This window comes from Salvelinus alpinus, chromosome 11 (assembly GCF_045679555.1).
Source record: "Salvelinus alpinus chromosome 11, SLU_Salpinus.1, whole genome shotgun sequence".
NCBI classification, from domain to species: domain Eukaryota; kingdom Metazoa; phylum Chordata; class Actinopteri; order Salmoniformes; family Salmonidae; genus Salvelinus; species Salvelinus alpinus.
The window spans coordinates 28,786,221-28,810,980 of record NC_092096.1 but is presented as its reverse complement, the minus strand read 5'-3'; the positions used below and the strand labels follow the sequence as shown (position 1 = coordinate 28,810,980).

At 42.5% G+C, this 24,760-nt stretch overlaps 1 protein-coding gene across 3 annotated transcripts in view; it reads right to left on the bottom strand.

Annotated features, from left to right (window-relative positions):
• Positions 1-24,760, bottom strand: part of LOC139533869 (ras association domain-containing protein 8-like) — a 30,595-nt gene that overhangs the window by 2,944 nt on the left and 2,891 nt on the right. For 2 of the 3 annotated variants that reach the window (XR_011666869.1, XM_071332320.1), the window contains exons 2-4: positions 9,879-10,052; positions 7,187-8,103; positions 99-228 (exon numbers count right to left, since the gene is read on the bottom strand). Coding sequence is in view for 1 of the 3 variants with exons in the window: in XM_071332320.1 (XP_071188421.1) it covers positions 99-228; positions 7,187-8,103; positions 9,879-9,990 (1,159 nt within the window). In the remaining 2 variants the exon portion in view is untranslated. Of the gene's footprint in view, positions 1-98; positions 229-7,186; positions 8,104-9,878; positions 10,069-24,760 lie in introns of all 3 variants that reach the window. The other variant, XR_011666870.1, reaches the window with a different exon arrangement.

The window sequence follows — 24,760 nt, the reverse complement described above, 5'->3', positions numbered from 1 at the left end:
CCACTAGGGGGTAGTGTTGGATAATACAATGTTTGAAATGTCTGAGCCCAGATAGATTTTCTGCCCAGACTAGGAAACTTTGTAATGCTTGTGTGTACCTGTGTTATTCTCCTGATCATTGGGCTGGGCTGGTAGAACGGTGACCTTGGTGCCAGTCTGATGGATGAACTGCTGAAGGTTCACCTGTCTCAGCTCCCTGGTCAACTGCTCCAACTCCTGCTCCTTCTCCTGCAACAAACAACCACTCAACTAGTCATTTACTTACCCTGCAGTTTCTACTGTCAGTTCCACTTTCCTGTATACTCCGTTTGTCCACTGATGGGGCCCACCTGGCCACTCGCGCCTAACAAGCAACTTTATAGATTCATACGATGTTTAAAATGTATTTTTCTCTTGTGGAATTGTATTCCTTTACATTTAAGGCTATTTGCAGGTGGAATTGTTGTATTGAGAGGAACCTTTAAATCAGACAGTTTACGGTTACATACATGTTGCAGGTGGTTAAACCCAATAAAGGGCCAGTCATTCTAGAGCCCAGCTAAGGAAGAGTTGGTTCTAGGGAAAGAGTAAGTCTGGTGGAGTAGATCTGCAGTTCTTTTCAGGCCCCCAAACCACCAGTAGTATATAACTCACCACCCTAATCTTTAAAATAACTGTTTTACCTCACGCCCACACTATGGCTGCATTTAGACAGGCAGCCCAATTCTGAGATTATTTCCACTAATTGGTCTTTTGACCAATCACAACAGATATTTTCACATCAGCTCTTTTTCAGAGCGGATCTGATTGGTCAAAAGACAAATTAGTGGAAATAAGATCAGTATTGGGCTGCCTGTCTAAATGCAGCCTGTGTGGTGTACTCCACCCTGTAAGTAAACATTACATCATGAGGACTAATAAGAGGCCTCCAAAATGTTCCTACTAAAAACACAGGGCCCTTTTCAATCAAACACAGTAACTTCAAAAACGTTCGTCCCAAGCAGTGAGAAACCATGCTTGAATTAATAAATAGTTATGTTTCATTGTAAACATGGTTTTGTCAAGGACATGAATCCAAACTAATATAAATTCAGCGCCAGACGAAAGTAAAATATATATATATAGTACCAGTCAAAGGTTTGGACACACCTACTCATTCCAGGGTTTTTCTTTATTTTTACTATTTTCTACGTTGTAGAATAATAGTGAAGACATCAAAACTATGAAATAACACATATGGAATCATGTAGTAACCAAAAAAAGTGTTCAAAAATCACATTTTATATTTGAGATTCTTCAAAGTAGCCACCCTTTGCCTTGATGACAGCTTTGCACACTCTTGGCATTCTCTCGACCAGCTTCATGAGGTAGTCACCTGGAATTAATTTCAATTAACAGGCGCCCCTTTTTAAAGGTTAATTTGTGGAATTCTTTTAGTTAATAATGTGTCAGTTGTGTTGTGACAAGGTAGGGGTGGTACACAGAAAATAGCTCTATTTGGTAAAAGACCAAGTCCATATTACAGCAAGATCAGCTCAAATAAGCCATCAAGCGCTATGATGAAACTGGCTCTCATGAGGACCACCACAGGAAAGTAAGATTCAGAGTTACCTCTGCTGCAGAGGATTTATATTCTTTCCACCTTTATTTAACCAGGTAGGCCAGTTGAGAACAAGTTCTCATTTACAACTGCGACCTGGCCAAGATAGAGCAAAGCAGTGCGACACAAACAACAACACAGTTACACATGAGATAAACAAACGTACAGTCAATAATACAATAGAAAAGTCTATTTACAGTGTGTGCAAATGTAGTAAGATTCGGGAGGTAAGGCAATAAATAGGCCATAGTGGCGAAATAATTACAATTTAGCAATTAAACACTGGAGTGATAGATGTGCAGAAGATGAATGTGCAAGTAGAGTTACTGGGGTGCAAAGGAGCAAAAAAAAAAATAGCAATATGGGGATGGGTATTTGGGTGGGCTATTTACAGATGGGCTACGTACAGGTGCAATGATCGGTAAGCTGCTCTGTCAGCTGATGCTTAAAGTTAGTGAGGGAGATATGAGGCTTCAGTGATTTTTGCAGTTCGTTCCAGTCATTGGCAGCAGAGAACTGGAAGGAAAGGCGGCCAAAGGAGGAGTTGGCTTTGGGGGTGACCAGTGAAATATACCTGCTGGAGCACGTGCTACGGGTGGGTGCTGCCATGGTGACCAGTGAGCTGAGATAAGGCGGGGCTTTACCTAGCAAAGACTTATAGATGACCTGGAGCCAGTGAGTTTGGCGACGAATATGAAGCGAGGGCCAGCCAACGAGAGCATACAGGTCGCAGTGGTGGGTAGTATATTGGGCTTTGGTGACAAAACAGATGGCACTGTGATAGACTACATCCAATTTGCTGAGTAGAGTGTTGGAGGCTATTTTGTAAATGATATCGCCGAAGTCAAGGATCTGTCATTTTTATGAGGGTATGTTTGCAAGCATGAGTGAAGAATGCTTTGTTGCGAAATAGGAAGCCGATTCTAGATTTAATTTTGGATTGGAGATGCTTAATGTGAGGCTGGAAGGGGAGTTTACAGTCTAACCAGACACCTAGGTATTTGTAGTTGTCCACATATTATAACACGGAACCCAAACCGGCTGCGCGCGTGCGCCATCGTGCGCCATCGTGCGCCATCGTGCATAAATCTATTTTGTCCACCCACACCAAATGTGATCACGACACGCAGGTTAAAATATCAAAACAAACTCTGAACCAATTACATTAATTTGGGGACAGGTCGAAAAGCATTAAACATTTATGGCAATTTAGCTAGCTAGCTTGCTGTTGCTAGCTAATTTGTCCTGGGATATAAACATTGAGTTGTTATTTTACCTAAAATGCACAAGGTCCTCTAGTCCGACAATTAATCCACATATAAAACGGTCAACCGAATCGTTTTTAGTCATCTCTCCTCCTTCCAGGCTTTTTCTTCTCTGGACTTTATATTGCGATTGGCAACTTTCATAAATTAGGTGCATTACCGCCACTGACCTCGTTCGTCTTTTAGTCACCCACATAGGTATAACCAATGAGGAGATGGCACATGGGTATCTGCTTCTATAAACCAATGAGGAGATGAGAGAGGCGGGACTTGCAGTGTGATTTGCGTCACAAATAGAACTGACTTGTATTTTATCCCTTGGCAACGCAGATGCTCGTTGGCGCGAGCGAGCAGTGTGGGTGCAATAATTGAATAATATAGATTTCAAAATGTATTTTGCAACGCTTGCGCACGCGGTGTAGTCAGGGTATAAGTCAGAACCGTCCAGAGTAGTGATGCTAGACGGGCGGGCGGGCACGTGCAGCGATCGGTTGAAGTGCATGCATTTAGTTTTGCTTGCATTTAACAGCAGTTGGAGGCCACAGAAGGAGTGTTGTATGGCATTGAAGCTTGTCTGGAGGTTTGTTAACACAGTGTTCAAAGAAGGGCTAGAAGTATACAGAATGGTGTCGTCTGCGTAGAGGTGGATCAGAGAATCACCAGCAACAAGAGCGACATCAATGATGTATACAGAGAAAAGAGTCGGCCCGAGAAATTAACCATGTGGCACCCCCATAGAGACTGCCAGAGGTCCGTACAACAGGCTCTCCGATTTGACACACTGAACTCTATCTGAGAAGTAGTTGGTGAACCAGGCGAGGCAGTCATTTGAGAAACCAAGGCTGTTGAGTCTGCCGATAAGAATGCAGTGATTGACAGAGTCGAAAGCCTTGGCAAGGTCGATGAATACGGCTGCACAGTATTGTATGTTATCGATGGCGGCTATGATATTGTTTAGGACCTTGAGCGTGGCTGAGGTGCACCCATGACCAGCTCGGAAACCAGACTGCATAGCGGAGAAGGTACGGTGGGATTCGAAATGGTTGGTGATCTGTTTGTTAACTTGGCTTTCGAAGACTTTAGAAAGGCAGGGTAGGATAGATATAAGTCTGTAAGAGTTTGGGTCTAGAGTGTCACCCCCTTTGAAGAGAGGGATGACCGCGGCAGCTTTCCAATCTTTAGGGATCTCAGACAATACAAAAGAGAGGTTGAACAGACTAGTAATAGGGGTTGCAACAATTGCGGCGGATCATTTTAGAAAGAGAGGGTCCAGATTGTCTAGCCCAGCTGATTTGTAAGGATCCAGATTTTGCAGCTCTTTCAGAACATCAGCCATCTGGATTTGGGTGAAGGAGAAATGGGGGAGGCTTGGGCAAGATGCTGTGGGGGGGTGCAGAGCTGTTGACCGGGGTAGGGGTAGCCAGGTGGAAAGCATGGCCAGCCGTAGAAAAATGCTTATTGAAAATCTCAATTATCGTAGATTTATCGGAGGTGACAGTGTTTCCTAGCCTCAGTGCAGTGGGCAGCTGGGAGGAGGTGCTCTTATTCTCCATGGACTTTACAGTGTCCCAAAACTTTTTGGAGTTAGTGCTACAGGATGCAAATTTCTGTTTGAAAAACTAGCCTTTGCTTTCCTAACTGCCTGTGTATATTAGTTCCTAACTTCCCTGAAAAGTAGCATATTGCGGGGGCTATTCAATGCTAATGCAGTATGCCACAGGATGTTTTTGTGCTGGTCAAGGGCAGTCAGGTCTAGAGTGAACCGGCTATATCTGTTCTTAGTTTTTTTTAAATTGAATGGGGCATGCTTATTTAAGATGGTGAGGAATGCACTTTTAAAGAATAACCAGGCATCCTCTACTGACGGAATGAGGTCAATATCCTTCCAGGATACCCAGGCCAGGTCGATTAGAAAGGCCTGCTCGCTGAAGTGTTCTAGGGAGCGTTTGACAGTGATGAGGGGTGGTCGTTTGACCGCGGACCCATTACGGACGCAGGCAATGAGGCAGTGTTCGCTGAGATCCTGGTTGAAGACAGCAGAGGTGTATTTAGAGGGCAGGTTGGTCAGGATGATATCTAAGAGGGTGCCCGTGTTTACGGATTTAGGGTTGTACCTGGTAGGTTCCTTGATCATTTGTGTGAGATTGAGGGCATCTAGTTTAGATTGTAGGACATCCAGGGTGTTAAGCATATCCCAGTTTAGGTCACCTAACAGTACAAACTCTGAAGATAAATGGGGGACAATTAATTCACATATGGTGTCTAGGGCACAGCTGGGGGCTGAAGGGGGTCTATAACAAGCGGCAACAGTGAGAGACTTATTTCTGGAAAGGTGGATTTTTAAAAGTAGAAGCTGGAACTGTTTGGGCACAGACCTGGATAGCATGACAGAACTCTGCAGGCTAACTCCACCCCCTTTGGCAGTTCTATCTTGGCGGAAAATGTAGTTGGGGATGGAAATTTCAGAATTTTTGGTGGCCTTCTTAAGCCAGGATTCAGACACGGCTAGGACATCCGGGTTGTGCTAAAGCAGTGAATAAAACAAACTAACGGAGGAGGCTTCGGACGTTAACATGCATGAAACCAAGGCTTTCACGGTTACAGAAGTCAACAAATGATAGTGCCTGGGGAATAGGAGTGGAACTAGGGGCTACAGGGCCTAGGTTAACCTCTACATCACCAGAGGAACAGAGGAGGAGTAGGATAAGGGTACAGCTAAAGGCTATATGAACTGGTCATCTAGTACGTTGGGGACAGAGAATAAAAGGAGCAGATTTCTGGGCATGGTAGAATAGATTCAAGGCATAATGTACAGACAAGGGTATGGTAGGATGTGAGTACAGTGGAGGTAAACCTAGGTGTTGAGTGACGATGAGAGAGGTTTCGTCTCTGGAGGGACAAGTTAAGCCAGGTGAGATCTCCGCATGTGTGTCGGGTGGGACAAAAGAGCTATCTAAGGCATTTTGAGTGGGACTAAAGGCTCTACAGTGAAATAAAACAGTAAAAAAGGATAAGTTCATTAAAGTTAACTGCACCTCAGATTGCAGCCCAAATAAATGCTTCACAGAGTTTAACTAACAGACATCTCAACATCAACTGTTCAGAGGAGACTGCATGAATCAGGCCTTCATGGTCGAATTGCTGCAAAGAAACCACTTCTAAAGGACACCAATAAGAACAAGAGACTTGCCTGGGCCAAGAAACACGAGCAATGGACATTAGACCGATGGACATCTGTCCTTTGAGTCCAAATTTGAGATTTTTGATTCCAACCACTGTGTCTTTGTGAGATGCAGAGTAGGTGAATGGATGATCTCCGCATGTGTGGTTCCCACTGTGAAGCATGGAGGAGGAGGTGTGATGATGTGGGGGTACTTTGCTGGTGACACTGTCTGTGATTTTATTTAGAATTCAAGGCACACTTAACCAGCATGGCTACCACAGCATTCTGCAGCGATACGCCATCCCATCTGGTTTGCGCTTAGTGAGACTATCATTTATTTTTCAACAGAACAATGACCCAACACACCTCCAGGCTGTGTAAGGGCTATTTGACCAAGAAGGAGAGTGACGGTGCTGCATCAGATTACCTGGCCTCCACAATCACCCAACCTCAACCCAATTTAAATGGTTTGGGATGAGTTGGAACGCAGAGTGAAGGAAAAGCAGCCAACAAGTGCTCAGCATATGTGGGAACTCCTTCAAGACTGTTGGAAAAGCATTCCAGGTGAAGCTGGTTGAGAGGATGCCAAGAGTGTGCAAAGCTGTCATCAAGGCGAATGGTGGCTACTTTGAAGAATATAAAATATATTCTGATTTGTTTAACACATTTTTGGTTACTACATGATTCCATATGTGTTATTTCATAGTTTTGATGTCTTCACTATTATTCTACATAGTAAAAAATAGTAAAAATAAAGAAAAACCCTTGAATGAGTAGCTGTGTCCAAACCTTTGACTGGTACTGTATATGTTCCAGATATTATGCAGCCCTGTAAAATGGGCTTATGTGTCTTACTTCATTATAATGTTTTCTGCAAAAGGTGCATGTGTGTCTTCCAATCAATGATAAATGTTGTTTTCAACCCTATTTTACAAAAGGTGTTTGTTTATGTACATCATGTGTTGTTTTCAAAACCATTAGGAATCAATGGAAAAGTTTAGTATGGCACTTCTCTCTCTATGTCTTCTGAACATGTTTCATCCCTTAGGTCTTCATCAGTCAAAGCACATAGGAGCGTAGATTGCAGTGTTTAGAGTCTCCAGCACCTCCCTAAAACGCTGAATTTGTGTATGTACTATCACTGTTTTCCTATACATTTTTCCTTCTACCAAAGCTGACCTGTAGTTTCTTGCTGGACTGTCCCAGTGAGCGGTCCACAGCCCTGCAGCTGCTCTCCAGCTGCACTCTGTGTTGAACCTGCTGCTCCAGCTCTGCCCTGACCTTCCCCAGCTGGGCCCGGGCCTCCTCCTCGTCCACCTGCCTGCTCTGCTCAGTCTCCTGCTCCAGGCCAGCCTCCATGCCCTGGATACGGGTCAGGTACTCCCCCAGCCGGGCTTCGCACTCCCGCATCCGTCCAATCAGCTCCTGGAGCTGCTCCCTCAGCTGCCGCTCGCTCTCCTGCTCGATCTGCAGCTCATTCTGCCAGAACTCCTCCTCGGACATCTCCACCTCATTCCTCCGCAGCTGCTGCTCCAGACACACCAGCTCCTCCTCCAGCACGCCAATGCCCTCCTGACCCTCGATGCACACGCCAACATCACCACTCTCACAGCCCTGCAGCCGGCTCTCCAGTAGCTGGAGCTTGTCCTTCTGCAGCTGGACCAAGCGCACCAGCTCCCGGGCTGGACTGAGGGGCACAGACACCACCCCCCTGCCCTGGTTCAGTGCTCTCTGCTGCTGCTTGGCCTCGGCATCTCTGCCCTTCCCAAAAATATCCCTCAAGCCCTTGGCCCCAGCCGTGAAGGTGAGGGACTTACGCTTGGGCTCCCGACGCTTGAGCAAACGGTCATTGGCCGACGCGTGCAACTTGGCCAGAGGAGGCAGGCTCTGGCGGTAGAGGCCGCGCTCGGGCACACGGGATGAGCAGTTGGAGTTGGGACGTTCGCTGAGGGAGGGGCCAGTGCGCTGGAGAACCAGCTGCACGTCGCTGGCATACTGGCCCCACATGTTGAGGGACACCACAGGGTTTTCATGCGGGGCCAAGTGACGTTCCGTCTCCCGCCATCTCTCGATCAACGTGTACCTGCCAGTACGCCCTGCAAAAAGAGTGAAATAATGATTTGATCAGATTAATTAATTGGAGCTTTACTAAGTAATTGGGCTTAGATGACCAATGTACAGTAGTCACACGACAACGTTGTTTGCTATTTCTTGCCACATACCAGCCGGTGACCAGTTACATACAGACCAGTAGCTAGACTACACTCTGCAGTAGCAGCAGATTACAGAGATCATCTACCATTGACTTTGTCATTGTTATCCCCTCCGGCATTCAGAAACACAGCCACAACCCTAATCTAATTTACCTCCGCTAAGAACAGGGAAACTCTATGGAAGAACCATTCACAACTACCCCACTTGCTTTCAGACAGTTTATTGGGTGGGCACTGTGCAGAGTTTTCAGAGTAATGGGTTGTTTTTTCTAGGAAGAACCCAACAGGGATTTCTCTATTCAAATATAGGAGCAGTTGTTCAGTTCCCATTCATACTAGGGTTGGAGTAAGGTTCAATAAAATTCCTCCAGACCCAAATCAGTGTGTGTGTGTGTGTGTGTGTGTGTGTGTGTGTGTGTGTGTGTGTGTGTGTGTGTGTGTGTGTGTGTGTGTGTGTGTGTGTGTGTGTGTGTGTGTGTGTGTGTGTGTGTGTGTGTGTTCTGCTGCAGTTAAGAGCACAAGCCAAAGTCTTTCCCCTCTCAACAGCAGAACCCCTATGAAAGGAACACAGTTGTCACTACAGCTGAATCTGTCTGAAGGCCTTTCACATCAAAGTACCCTGGACCAGACAAAAGACTGAAAACATACAAAAGAGGCCCTGGACCATAACTCCTGTACTGTTGATGAAAAGACACAGCATTTAGCTGTTAGTCCTACAATCATGTATCTGTGCATGGATCACAATTTAATAGCATGTACAAATCCAATGGATTCATTTAACCCTTACATGCTACCTCTAGGACCTCCAAGTATTTTCTCTAAAAGCAAATTACCTATGTAAACCATGACATCTCCACAGAATTTTGGTTCTAAGCAGTGCAAAGTGCAAGTGCAAAACTGTGCCAGTATGAACTGAAAACAGTATGAAATGACAGCAGTATGAGCAGGGTATTGTCGGGCTGAGCCATACTCACACAGTTCAGTGCAGGTCTGTACAGTACATCTCCATAATGCAAAAGAGGTGAACCTTTAAAAGTGGCTCCATGCTGGTTCTACAGCTATTTCTCCCTAGAAGCGGTGGGAACAGACAGCTTCTTTCAAACGTATTTTGTTGCCTCTACATGTGGGCTGGGGTAATAGCTTCTCATACATAAATGCGGTACCATTATGGGAATACAATCCAGTCATCATGTAGTTCTCTCTTCTCCTCAGCGAGCATCTCAATGACATCTATGAATCATCCCAACACAGCTCATCTTGATTCTCTCAATCTCTGTTCACTCCAAGTCAACGCTCATCTTGATGATTCTCACAATCTCTGTTCACTCCAAGTCAACGCTCATCTTGATTCTCACAATCTCTGTTTACTCCCAGGGTCAACACTCATCTTGATTCTCTGTTCACTCCCTGTCAACTCTAATCTTGGTGCACTCCACCGTCTTTAGCATCTCTCAGAAACGGACCGTCAAATATGCTGCATGCACTGTGGATGTGTGTCCTGCAAAAGGATCCATTCTCACACGGAGTGTGGTAAGGCTTAAAGGGGTACAGTAGTTCACTTTAGTTTAATCTTATTTTCAATTTATCCCTTGAACTATCACTTTAATATTTTTTGGGTGGGGGGGTTTTGGACAATATTGCAGGATGGATTGACTCACCAATGGCCTGGGCCAGGGCAATGACCACCTCCTGGCACGTGGTGAGCTCTGTGACGCCACATACGATCCGCTGCACTCCATCCACCCACACTTTCAGCTCCATAGCTCTCATCGAGGGGGCGTCGTCATTCCTCCTCCACACAAGGGGGCGCTACACAGGATCTCTCCAGCATTCTATAGAACAGAGAGACTGTCAAATGCTGGGTTTACTATATAGCTCTGTGAGTTTACTGTATTCCAAAATGCACACACACAAAACACTGAAATACAGAGACTCACAAACAATGCTAAATTATCCATCTTGCTCAGTAAGCTTAAAAATGTACAAATAAGAGGTTCTGGGAAATTGCAACTTTCTTGGTGACTACAAGTGAGATGAGACAGCAAAGAAGATTCCAGTTCATTGATGCGAATTAAACCACTCAACATCACCCCGTATCTCTATCAAAACGGGCAGGACCAAGTTTGAGAAAACTTGCTCTCGTGTCTTATTGCTTTGTCATATTCCTCTCCCATTACTGCTACAGTCAGTATTGGCAGCCATAGAGTCCCATAGAATCAGAGCATTGCATTTCCAAACTGATGCGGGTTACATGGATAGAAAAAGGCTTATAAATCAGAACCGCACTCTCTCAACATTTAGGAATCTGTTGCTGCACTACATGCACTTAAAAGCTACTTTAGGAGTCCCTCTGTATCTACTACCAAGGACGAAGGAGAAACTTCAGCAGAAGTTTAGTTACAGTTTCTGGTTTCGAGGTACACATTTAATCATTGGAATAAGGGGTTTAATGCAGTGTCTGTCGGTCTGTCTCGAAGGCCCTATCTGACGATGGGGGTTCTATTTGGTAATGCCTACGGGAAAGCTTTCTCTGGTCGCTTGCATGAGGAACCCTTTAAACTGCTGACACAAGCACCTTAGCTGAAAGGCAATGATTACAGACCTGGCAAGGCATCAAGCAGACGCAACAGTGCAGATCTGAACCGCCAGCCTGCCGGGCCAGGGAAACACAGATGCACGGAGTTTAAGCGTCATTTTTTATCCCTCTCTCGGAACGGCCATCCGTTTTCCTGTTTCGTCCCATTATCCACTTTCTGATCCTTAACTCCCTAATGACACGTAAGATGGCAACAGCTCCCTTGCCTCTTTAAGCATCTTCATCACACCTGCTGCCAGCCTCACAACAATTCCCTGTCACGTTCCCTCTGGTTCAACACCATCCTGCCGCGGGTATCCCTCCGAGACACCTCTGGTTACTGAGGCCTTCCCTGACTGAGCTAGCCGTTCAGGGGCACCACGCTACGTATACAGGCCTTTGGAATCCCGGAGGCAGTCTTGTGTTGCACTGGGAACTGGCAGAGTGATTTGTAACTGTAGACAGTTACTGCAGAATCTCCAGGCCAGAGCCGCCTGGTAACTGGCTGTAAATAGGGCCATTCCCATGCTGCACACAGCTCAGGGGTAGGAGAGAGAGGTGCAGGCTGCCAGGTGTTAAGTGTTCACATGGAAATTGTATTTTGGGTGGCAGAGGAGGTAAGGATATGGGATTATATGACACAATGTAGAAGTATGGTGTTTTTCCAATCTAATAAATTCCATTCCTCAAGCATTTGATAAGATCATAAAAATACCTTTTGTGGAATACTGAGAAATATGGATTGGGTTATAGAATCTTTAACCACAGGACCTCTGAAGGCAGGGGCTGGGTGTCAGACTGAGGAGCTCCCTGTGAGATTCTCTCTCCATCCTCTATTCTCAACATCTGTCACATGTTAAGTATAACTGAAACCACCCTTCTTTGACTGAGAGCCTCGATGGAAAAAGAAGCTTGACTACTAAGGATAAAGGATGTCATTACTTCACAAGGGCGAAATTGTGGTGTACATATTGGGCGGGGGAAGTAGACGGGGGGGTCCAGGGCGTCCTCCCAAAAACGCAAAACAAAGAGCAAATGTATCCAACAAATGTGTAGTCACAAGCTTGATGTAGTCATTGTGTACTATGAATATGGGAACAAATACTTAACTTTCTACTACTTTAATACACATAAGTGAATTTGTCGCAATACTTTTGCTCCCCTAAAATGGGACTATGTACAAAAAGTGCTGTAATTTCTAAACGGTTCACCCGATATGAATTAAAATCTCTCAAATTAAAGCTGACAGTCTGTACATATGGAATTCCATAAGTGTTATTTCATAGTTTTGATGTCTTCACTATTATTCTACAATGTAGAAAATAGTACAAATAAACCCTTGAATGAGTAGGTGTCCAAACTTTTGACTGGTGCTGTATATATATATTTTTTTTTATATGCTCTGATTCTATGGGATTGTCTGGCTGCCAATATTGACTGTAGCAGTAATGGGAGAGGAATATGACAAAGAAATTAGATACTAGAGCAGAGTTTCTCAAACTCGGTCCTGGGGCCCCCTCTGGGTGCAAATTTTGGTCTCCTTTGGCAATGTTGCCTATGTTACTTCATCCTGTAAGGCTCACACTCACATCTGACATCATCAGCACCCGTACACAGGGACTACAAAATGTATGAATTAGCACTTAGATCAAAGTTATTTCTTCAATGCCAAAGTATTTGTTTGGGGTGAATATCAACAGTCATGGTTCTTTGGTGGATCATGTATAAATGTCATCCGACTCAGAAAACTCTTCAAATTGGCTTTGTAGAAAACCTGTCTTTCATCAGAATATTGATGTAACTTTGGATGCCTAATGCCTTAATTGATGTTATTGAACAATGTGAAATACATAATCAATTATCATCAATGTGGAAAATACGCTGTAATGATGACACAACATCGCTAATCAAATACAGTACTACTGTTACTGTCTTAATGCCAATTGACACTCAATCATAGTTCTGACCTGAGTTGAACTAACAAAAGACCACATACACACAATATTGTGTATTCCTAATTACCAAGAGGACATGGTATGGACACATCTATGAGAATATTTGTGTTGAAGTCATTCGCCCCTCCATCGTAAGATTATCACGTAGTACTGGATATTAGGCAACCAGATGCAATCACAGCCTCAGAATTGGTAGTGGAGAAACTTGAGCCCTTGAGCGTCATTTAGCCTACTTACAGTCTTTGAATGCTACACAGTCAAATTAGTATAGCTACATGCATAAAACATTTGATAGTGTGTTTACCTTAATACCTCAATTCTGGTGGTACCAAATTCACTTTGTCAGGAGTGGGAAATCTGGACTTTTCTTCAGTACAGACCTACCTTGACTATAACTAAATCTAACTAACTAATCTAACTAAATCATGGCGCCAGTCTAAAGGGCAAGAGATTGTGAAGCACGATGACCTAAAGATGGCAGGTCTCCTTGGTCTTTGGTGGTTCCCTGCTCAGGGTCGAGCACATGGCTGAAGCCTGCTTTCCCTGACAGCTGAGGGGCTACAGTATCTACAGTTTACCCAGGAAGGGTGGCCGTCTGGCCTCCACTGAAAACCTGGAGCTAAACTTAGCCTGGCCCTCTATTCAACCTGCATTCTCTCCATGCCTTGAAGACGGGGGGAGGGGAAGGACTCTACTGCACAGTAAGATCACAGAAGAGTGAAAGGTCGGCAGTTTTGCACAGCTTCGCAGGAGAGAAAATGTGAGAATAGAAGTTGCTCTTTGATATCATAATGTTGCCTGTTATTAAATTGAGTTATTTCTTTAGTAAATAGGAAATCCAAATACTATACTAATCCATTAAAAGTACAGTTGATAAAATAAACAGATATTATTCCAGATTTTCCACTGCTAAAACCAAAGATGAACCTGAGTGATAGACCAATGCACTACGGAGAGAACTTTAAAGCTTCCAAGGATGTGTGCACAGACGAGGGGGGTTGTTCTAACAAGTGGTACACAAACAAAGAAGCATGCTGACGAGGGGACCGCCCACATTGGCGGCGCTGGCATGACTGGATGCAAACAATATCTCGCCATGGCAACTAGCCCCTGGATTTGTAAGGCCCCAACAACGCTGACCGGATTAGTTGGCTCAGCCCTGGGAAAGAACAAACATTCACTGGCAATTAGGAAATAATCCATGTATTTCTGTCACTTCACATTTTTCGACAATATGGTCAGAGTGGAGTGGACTAGACCGTGGATAAGCATAAACTCTCTTTATCAAAGCTAGAGGTAAGAGAGTTCCTCTGTGCAGGTTTTGTCTGGGTAAAATTATTTTTTTAAACAATACAGGAGAGGAAAAGTGGTGCAGCGGATGACATTGAACATAATGACATCATTCAGCATTTTTACTCCATGTCAGCAATTGATGACCGTCACAGTTACATACTCATCACACACACACACACACACACACACACACACACACACACACACACACACACACACACACACACACACACACACACACACACACACACACACACACACACACACACACACACACACACACACACACACACACACACACACACACACACACACACACACACACACACACACACAATAAAAACAGAAGCCACATTTTCTGGGCTGGCTTAGTGGTGTCTTGGTGTGAGTCTTATCCCCCAGTGGATATTTTTTGTAAGGGGCCGAACAGAGCCCTCTTAAAGCTAGAATCCGCAGTTGAAACAATTAAGTGTCAGTTGAAACAATTAAGTGTCTGGACAAATGGACCACTCTCAAATTCATAGGATTATGGATGCAAGGACTGACCACCCATGATATAAACATTATAGTTTTAACCATGTTGAGGCTATACAGTGTTTGTTTACATTTACATTGGAGCAAAAAAGTGTATATCTTTGGTTCTGATGGGGTAGGACAACTGAACTAAGCTCATGAGGCACTTCTAAGTTAGATTCTTCAGGGATCAATGGGTGTCTTCAGAAAGTTTTCATAGATGGCAGGTCTCCTTGGTCTTTGGTGGTTCCCTGCTCAGGGTCGAGCACATGGCTGAAGCCTGCTTTCCCTGACAGCTGAGGGGCTACAGTATCTACAGTTTACCCAGGAAGGGTGGCCGTCTGGCCTCCACTGAAAACCTGGAGCTAAACTTAGCCTGTTTTCATACCCCTTGACTTATTCCACATTTAATTCTTACAGCCTGAATTGAAAATGGTTTAAATAGATTTTTTTCTCACCCATCTAAACACAGTATCCTATAATGACAAAGTAAAAACATGTTTTCAGAAATGTTTGCAAATGTATTGAATATGAAATAAAGAAATATAACATTTACACAAGTATCAATACAGTGAATCTTTCTGAGTAAGTCTATAAGAGCATTGCACACCTGGATTGTACAACATATGCAATTTTTTTATCCTGAAAAACTCCCTTGTCCTTAACGATTACAAGCAACCCATAACATGACGCAGCCACCACTATGCTTGAAAATATGGAGAGTGGTACTCAGTAATGTGTTGTATTGGATTTACCCCAAACATAACACTTTGTATTCAGGACATAAAGTTAATTGCAGTATTAATTTACTGCCTTTTTTCCAAACAGGATGCATGTTTTGGAATATTTCCTTCTTTTCAATGTCAATTAAGTTAGTATTGTGGACAGTGGCATGTATTCATGGATGCCAAGGGAAGCCAGGATTCCTCCAAAAAAATGTACCTATAAAAAAACATAAAATAATTTATCTTTTGTCTCTCTGTGTTTCATACTTTTTCTGCCATTCGCAAGAGGCTGAATGTATCTCACCAGAGAAAGGATCCGAGCGAGCGAAATAGCGCCCCTCTGCCTGCGTATGTGTAGGCCATCTGTCTGATGCTGTCTGGTCAAAAATAGTATGACATTGTTGACGCCCGTAGCATTGAATGCAAGTGAGCTCAAATATGAATGGTCCTGGTGCACCAAAAAAAAAAAAAGTGTGAAGGGAAGCCAGTTTGGATTTGACTTCACGCCTACACTCTTAGGAAAAAAAAGGTGCCATCTAGAACCAAAAAGCATTCTTCGGCTGTCCCCATAGGAGAACCCTTTGAAGAGCCCCTTTTGGGTCCAGGTATAACCATTTTTGTTCCAGGTAGAACCATTTTGGGTTCCACATAGAACCTTTTCCACAGAGGGTGGAAAAGAGTTCAATGTGGAGGAGTGTATCACATCGAGAGAAATTCGTCATTGACAGAAACAACTTGAATTGTTGCATCTTGTGTTATTTTCCTAAATTAGCCATGGATGGAGGTAGGAATTTGGACTTGTGGTTTTACTTAATTCTCCATAATGGCCAATGATTATAATGGCGATGCTGATCCAACCATAAATGTATACATTGTGCCTCTGGACTAAGATGATGGAAGTTCAATATGTAGCTAGATGTAGAAGGCTAATGTTAACTAGCTAACGTTGCCCATCAAAGGAAGTTAGGCTGGCGAGCAATCATTTTAGCTAGGTAGCCTGGGACAACAAAAAATAAAAGCATGTACTGTATGACAGAGCCATAGACAGGACGGCATTGGTGTTTCTCTACAAGTAGGGTGAGTCAACATGTTTTTTCTACTTGCACGCTTGCACACACACAAAAAAGTCTGAACCATGGACAACCAAATCAGATTTATCTTATGTTGATTGGACTAAATAGTTTTTAGTATCTTTTAGTTGTCACTGTATTAGACTAAGCATAGGTGATTTGATGATGTTGAAATGTTGAAGTTGAAATGGTGCTGGAATAGTGGAGGCAGCTCCTGTTTTCTTTGCTACTTGCGGTAACTCTCCATGGTTCTAAATAAATAGTTGTTAAGTAGTCTGAAAATTTCGGAAACAACTTGCTTGACCATGCTGTAGTTCATGCTACTGTTTTTTACATGCAATATGCTTTGTGGACTTCATCAGACAGAGGTTGCTCCCCGGTTTTGTGATGAAACAAAAGTGTGGTTTAATTTATTCTACCACTGTGTCTTCTTATTGTCTGGGACTTAGGCCTATATATCACGGTCGCAATGCATCTAAACTAACAGGTTATAAAGCAAACAACGCAATTATCACAACACATAGGTTGCAATATGGCATTTTTTTCTGGCTTTGCTTCCCCAGTGATTTTACCCATACACCGTTACAGACTGTGGAGTAACTACAATGTTGTTGATCCATCCTCCGTTTTCTCTGATCACACTCATTTAACTCTGTAGCTGTTTTAAAGTAACCATTGGCCTCATGGTGAAATCTCTGAGCGGTTTCCTTCCTTTCCAGCAACTGAGTTAGGAAGGACGCCTGTATCTTTGTAGTGACTGGGTGTATTGATACACCTTCCAAAGTGTAATTAATAAACTTCACCATTATGTGTAGGCCAGTGACACAAAATCTCAATTTAATACATTTTAAATTCAGGCTGTAACACAACAAAATGTGGAAAAAGTCAAGGGGTGTGAATACTTTCTGAAGGCACTGTATATCTTTAATGTAGAAGTCCAAAAATGGATGTAGCAAGTAAGGATTCCTTAATTTCATTTACCAGCTCTCCATTGCAGAGAGTTTATCAGCCTAATTGTGCTGACATTTTTTGCCTGTATTTTATACTAATTGTTGGTATGGTGACAATGCCTTCATGCTTCTGAAACTAAGCCAAGGGAACTTTGTCCTTTGAAACAGCTAATAGAAATGTCAAAGTGGGCTGCTAGTCTTTCAAGTGTGAAAAACTGGAAATGTCAAGATTTTACCTCAATTTTACCCTTGGATAAAGAGAAATTTCATTTTGAAGCAAAGATGGTTTGGAATTAAAACGTGTAAAATATCTGACTCATTCCACTAGAGCGAGAGGAAGGCCTAAACAGACGATTGATGTTAGGGTGCTGTACTAGAAATAAAATGGATAGTATTGCTGATTGCTGATTGGCAGTCGGCATTGTCAGTCATTTGTCAAATAACTCCATCCCCAAGCGTTGCATTCTTCCCAAGACATGCCATATTCAACAGGTGAGATTTTCCCAGGTAAGCCCCTCAGCAGGAGGACCACAGACTTGTCCCACTCTCTGCCTGTCTAAAATTACATTTAATTTCACTTAATCTGACAGCAGCTTTACTGAGTACAGACGGATCCCCGAGCAGCCAAAATCACTTCATTTCCTGGTGATATACTGTAGGTTGGAGTAATGAACCAGGCAGAGATGAACTGCTACTGACCCAGTTATGAGGCTGGGAGGCTAGCTGCAGATAGCAGGCATGGCATCGCAAACAACATGGCATTGGCAGAGGAGTTCCTAGGATGGGCTCGCCTGGAATTATATCACAGAAATTTCCCAAAATGTCCCAAAAACTGGGTGTTTACAACACCTGTTAACCACGTGACTGACATTTCTTACTCACAATACCTGAAACTTGAGCCTAGACTTACCTTTCCAGCAGCATATGCAGCGAATTTTGTTTTTACTTATATAACAGGGAGCTTCAGCTTAGTCAGTCACCAAACAGACAGTTTTGGTCTCTCTGGTGCCCTTTAAGACCGATGGAGGAAGGGAGAAAGGAATTCAGCTCCTTTGGACCGAATCAGCTAGTCTGATCAGTAGTTCCAAATGCCTCACTGTCATCAGAATTTAAAGAGGTTCAGTTTATAATGAAGGCAGGCAAGGACGTTAAGTGAGCCTTCACATATGGTCAACTAATGTTAAAGCTGATGCTTAGTTCTAAAATTCATAGTGAGCCAATATGAGAAAAAAAAGGAAAAGATATGCACTTTGCCACACAGAGAGCTGTCAGTTTTGTTAGAATCAGGGGAGGTTATTAGTAGTAGTAGATTGGTAGCCTTACACTCAGTTAAGAGAAGTTAATTTAAAGTCACCCAGTGAGGTTAATGAGGCAATAATTTACTGCGCCGTTGTGGTGACACACTGGGCACAGCGAGAGTCTATTTCCTGATCTCATTCAGTTGGAAATGACTGATGCAAATGCTGCTCCAAGAACAATTCTATCACTTGGCTGTCCATCTATAGTTGGTAAAGATTAACTTTCAAATCAATTCTGTTATATAGGCTTCAAGAGTTTCCAAAAATAAATAACCTTCCCCAGTAGGCCTTTTCTTGAAAGATCACGGGATGCTTGAATGAGCTCACTCAAGTGTTACGTAGTTGGACTGACAGGGTGGTACTGGCAAGTCTTGCTTGGCCAGATTTACTAGATGACTTTACTTGAAATTGGAAGATTTGCCTTTTGTTTTGGAAGGGTTCAGTACATGCTTAGAACATTGTGCTTTGGAAGGGTTGAGTACAAAGAAGAGACACATGGTAAAGCTCCACATGACCAAGTGTGGCTGTCCAGATCTCTAACTCAGTCTGCTCTGGGGGGGGGGTACAGGATTAGTGCCTCATTGAGTAATTGAAGGGAAAGACTGCAGCTTCTATTGAATCACAATTTCAGCAGACCAGGGGTAGTTCAACAGGACATGATATGAAGTATCTTCAAGTTAAAACACTAAATGTGCCTTCAACTGATGCTGCTACTTATACAACAGTCTGGTGGTCTACTGTAGTCGGCAGACATGATCAAAACCATATCTTCCACTACTGATGACAAAACCAGCATAAAAAACAAAATAGATTTTTGAATCCGCATGCTTGGTTCATAACGTTTTTTTAAAATAAATGCACAGCCGCCTTTTCCAGTTCTAAGGCCAACCTTAACGAATAGGAATAGTGAACTAAGACACATGGCTAAATCAGCTCACTCTGTTGGTCACATGCTTAATATCCCATCACTCAGGATGGCGCACCTAATCATCTTCCACTGCATCGCTCCTAGTGAGAAAATGTGGAGCCTCAAAGGTTGAACGTAAGCAGCTTGGGGAGAGCAATAAGCTGTTAACCCTGTAAGAAGAGGAGCTTATGTTGACAACAGGGGATGGAGAAAGCCAAGTAGTAGTAAACAAGCCACAGCGTGCAATCTGTCATGTGTTTTCCCAAGTTCATCTGGGTTCTCAATAGTCCTTTCAGTAACTGGTGTAACAAGGCGCTCAATATTTAACGGAATGTACGAAACATTAGGAACATCTGCTCTTTCCATGACATAGACTGACCAGGTGAATCCAGGTGAAAGCTATGATCCCTTATAGATGTCACTTGTTAAATGTATTTATATTTTATTTCACCTTTATTTAACCAGGTAGGCTAGTTGAGAACAAGTTCTCATTTACATCTGCGACCTGGCCAAGATAAAGCAAAGCAGTGCGCCATAAACAACAACACAGAGTTACACATGGAATAAACAAGTGTACAGTCAATAACACAATATAAAAAAAGAAAGTCTATATACAGTGTGTGCAAATAGTGTGAGGAGGTAAGGCAATAAATAGGCCATAGTAGCGAAGTAATTACAATTTAGCAAATTAACACTGGAGTGATAGATGTGCAGATGATGATGTGCAAGTAGAAATACTAGTGTGCAAAAGAGCAGAAAAGTAAATAAAAACAATATGGGGATGAGGTAGGTAGATTGGATGGACTATTTACAATTGGGCTATGTACAGCTGCAGGGATCGGTTAGCTGCTCAGATAGCTGATGTTTAAAGTTAGTGAGGGAAATAGAAGTCTCCAGCTTCAACAATTGTTGCAATTCATTCCAGTCATTGGCAGCAGAGAACTGGAAGGAAAGGCAGCCAAAGGAGGTGTTGGCTTTGGGGATGACCAGTGAGATATACCACTTCAATCCATGTAGATGAAGGAGGAGAAAGGTTAAAGAAGGATTTTTAAGCCTTGAGACAATTGAGACATGGATTGTGTATGTGTGCCATTCAGAGGCTAAATGGGTAAGGTGCACCGGTTTGAGTGTGTCAAGAACTGCAACGCTGCTGGGTTTTTCATTTTCACACGCAACAGTTTCCTGTGTGCATCAAGAATGGTCCATCAGCCATTGGACTTCCAGCCAACTTGACACAACTGTGGGAAGCATTGGAGTCAACACGCATTCAACACTTTTGCGAGCCATCGGAAAACCTCCCTGGTCTTTGTGGTTGAATCTGTGTTTGAAATTCATTGCATGACTGAGGGACCTTTCACAAGTATCTGTATCTAGGCTAACAATTTGAATCAGCTATGTAGTGCTAGGTCAAAAAACAAAACGTGCACCCAGAGGGCTCCAGGACCGAGTTTGGGAAACACTGTCCTAGGCCACTATTGTGAGCTTATTGTATGAGGAGGATTTCATGAGAGAGTTCAAGTAGGCTAGCAATTTGTGCTACTGTATAACAGCATCTATATCAGAGATTCCATGCATGGGTGAGAGGCAGGGGTACACAACTCCTGTCCGGCTAGAGGACCACAGTATATGCCGGGTTTTCCACCTTGGCCTTTCACATACTAATTAAGACCTGGTGTGTAGACCCTCAAGACACACTAATTGAAATAATAACTAGCTTAGCTAATAATTAGTTGCTATATGGAGTGTGTACCCTTTGTTTTATCTTTTTTTTTTTATTGTTTCATCCAAAAACAATGAGTCCTAAACATGTGCAACCTTCCAACACTCCCCCAGCTATGCTCAACAGAGGAGTTTTAGCCCATGTGCAATTTCACTTTAAAATGTATGCCAAACAAAAACAAATGACTGCAAAGTTAAACGAAACATACAATTCTATGCACAAGGACTTCTTTTAACAATTTCCACTGAAAATTTTACAAAAACACATTTACTTGAAGAACAGTGCAGATGCAATGTTTGGTAACAGAATGACAGACAGCACAAACAGTCATTCTGTTACCAAACTTTGCATCTGCACTGTACTTCAAGTAAATGTGTTTGTCACATTTTCCATGTATGTTGTTAAAAAGTAGTCCTCATTTCTTTGGTTTATTTTAAGGATGAACTTTCATTCCAACTGTGGGTCCTGGTAGGCCACCTGTAATTACAGCCCAGTGTATATTCTCTAGCAATGAAATAAGATCCACGACTCTGGAGAAACATGCTCAGTCTCCCCACAGGGGGAAGAGAAGGTCTACAGTTGCGGGGGAGTAATAGTCTAATCCTGGGGGTCTCTCTTGATGTCTGAAGCTGCCTGAAAACAACTGTTTCTGCCCCACCCACTGTACAACCCTGGTAACCCCTCAAAGATGTTGGACCCTCTGACTATTTAAATTAGTTTAATTTAAAACACACACTATAAAAAGTACTACATCCCTAAAACTGGTCTGCTCTTTTAGGTTTAGCAAAGGACATTTTCTGGTGTTGTTTCATTCCAGCTGTACTGTATGCCTCCGTTCACCTCTTCCCATCATTTTATTGGCAAGCAAATCCACCCGTATAACTCCAACAATGCCTCATTTCCTGTGATACCACTCATCAGGTATGTTACCATTAACAGGGATTCCATAAAACCTGTGTTTGTGTTGTTCACCGGCTGTGCTACAAGCATGAATACAGTCTCACAGTCCTTTACCTCACAGATTAGTATCAATCCTGAAAGAGCTTTGAACCGTTACACAATGTAAATTCACGTCTAACACAGCCCCATACATGGACAGGAGATAGGTGCAGAAAAGTGCATGGAAGTTTGTCAGTGACAGTACAAACACGTGTTGGCAATTACACTAGTCTGCTTGACTTCAGTGGGTTGTCTGTGTTTGATTGCACATTGTCATACCATGTAAATCATCCAGTAGCTGGCTGTTCACTCATGAAGGGCAAAATAACCAAACTATATTGGACTGTTTTAAATCGTAAGAGCACACAGCCACAATTTGAAAAGATGTGAGTGTTTGCTTTTTCTGAAACTTCTGCTGCCCCTTTTACAACTTGTAGTTCCACTTTCAGTGGTTCTTTACTTTACAATAAGCCTATTATTTCCATTGCTTTAATAGGAAATTACCGGTATGTATATTCAAATGAATCGCAAAGAAACAAACAATGAATTGGTTATTGCATTGTGTGATTACCATTGCACCCTGTAACTTTTCAGTAAATACCTGGTAACTTATGTACCATGAAATAAAGTGTTACTCTAAATGTCCTTGCAAGAAGCTCAATAGGGACTCAGGCTCCAACTTGTTAGACAAACAGTCAGCAGAAAACAGAACTGCCACATCAAACAAAGAAATGAGACGGAAGGTTCAATTCAAACAAGCAGAATTTATGCCTTGGCCTGAAAAAAATATAAATCACCACTGTCACATAAAATAGGTAAATGGTGAAATATTGCAGGTAAAATGCCTTCAGAAGTATTCATACCCCTTGACCTATTCCACAATTTTATGTGATACAGCCTGAATTCAAAATGGATAAAATAAATGTTTCCCCTCACCCATCTCCATACAATACTCCATGATGACAAAGTGAAAACATGTTTTTAGAAATGTTTGCAAATTCATTGAAAACTAAATACAGGAATATCTCATCTACAGAAGTATTCACACCCCTGAGTCAATACACGTTAGAATCACCTTTGACAGCAATTACAGTTATGCGTCTTTCTGGGTAAGTCTCTAAGGGCCCGATTGCGACTTAGGAAATGATGCCTTTCTTACGCGCGCCTTTCATACGCACTTCTCAGTAGTTGGTTTTCAGACTTACCTTATGAAGGTGCATAACGGGCTTTGCTGGCGTGGTTCCCTTGCACGCTCTAAATAAATGTAATTGAACCGCTGAAAATCCTCCCACTTGCTAGCCAACAGCTTTTCTCATGGATTTTTCATTCAATAGGGTTTTCAGTACATTTATCTTAAGCCATCCATTTAAATACGGTGTACCTTGTAGTTTGATTTTTTTTTGACAGACTCAATATAATATATCTATAAAATAGGTTCAGAATATTAGGGGTCAATGAAAGAAAGGCATCTACAGTGGCTTCAGAAAGTATTCATACCCCATGACTTATTCCACATTTTGTTGTGTTACAGACTGAGCTAAGAATTTATTAAATTGTTGTTTTTTTCTCTGACAAAGTGAAAACATGTTTTTAGACATTTTTGCTAATGTATTGAAAATGAAATACAGAACATTTACATAAGTATTCACACCAGATGCAATAGTTTTTTTTAAATCACCTTTGGCAGCGATTACAGTTGAGTCTTTCTCTAAGAGCTTTGCACACCTTGATTGCACAATATTCTTCAAGTTCTGTCAAGTTGGTTGTTGATCATTGCTAGACAGCAATTTTCAAGTCTTGCCATAGATTTTTAAGCGCATTTAGGTCAAATCTGTAACTAGGCCACTCGGGAACATTCAATGTCATCTTAGTAAACAACCAGTGTATATTTGGCCTTGTTTTTTAGGTTGTTGTCCTGCTGATAGGTGAATGTGTCTCCCGGTGTCTGTTGGAAAGCAGATGGAATCAGGTTTTCCCTCTAGGATTTTGCCTGAGCTTAGCTCTATTCCGGTATTTATTTTTGTATCCTAAAAAACTCCCTATTCCTTGCCGATGACAAGCATAGCCATAACATGATGCAGCCAACACCGTGCTTGACAATATGAAGAGTGGTACTCCCTGATGTGTTGTGTTGGATTTGCCCCAAACATAACACTTTCTATTGAGGACATAAAGTGAATTTCTTTGCCACATTTTTCAAAGTTTTACTTTAGTGCCTTATTGCAAACAGTATGCATGTTTTGGAATATTTGTATTCTGTACAGTCGTGGCCAAAAGTTTTGAGAATGACACAAATATTAATTTTCAAAGTCTGCTGCCTCAGTGTCTTTAGATATTTTTGTCAGATGCTACTATGGAATACTGAAGTCTAATTATAAGCATTTCATAAGTGTCAAAGGCTTTTATTGACAATTACATGAAGTTGAGTCAATATTTGCAGTGTTGACCCTTCTTTTTCAAGACCTCTGCAATCCGCTCTGGCATGCTGTCAATTAACTTCTGGGCCACATCCTGACTGATGGCAGCCCATTCTTGCATAATCAATGCTTGGAGTTTGTCAGAATTTGTGGGGTTTTGTTTGTCCACCCACCTCTT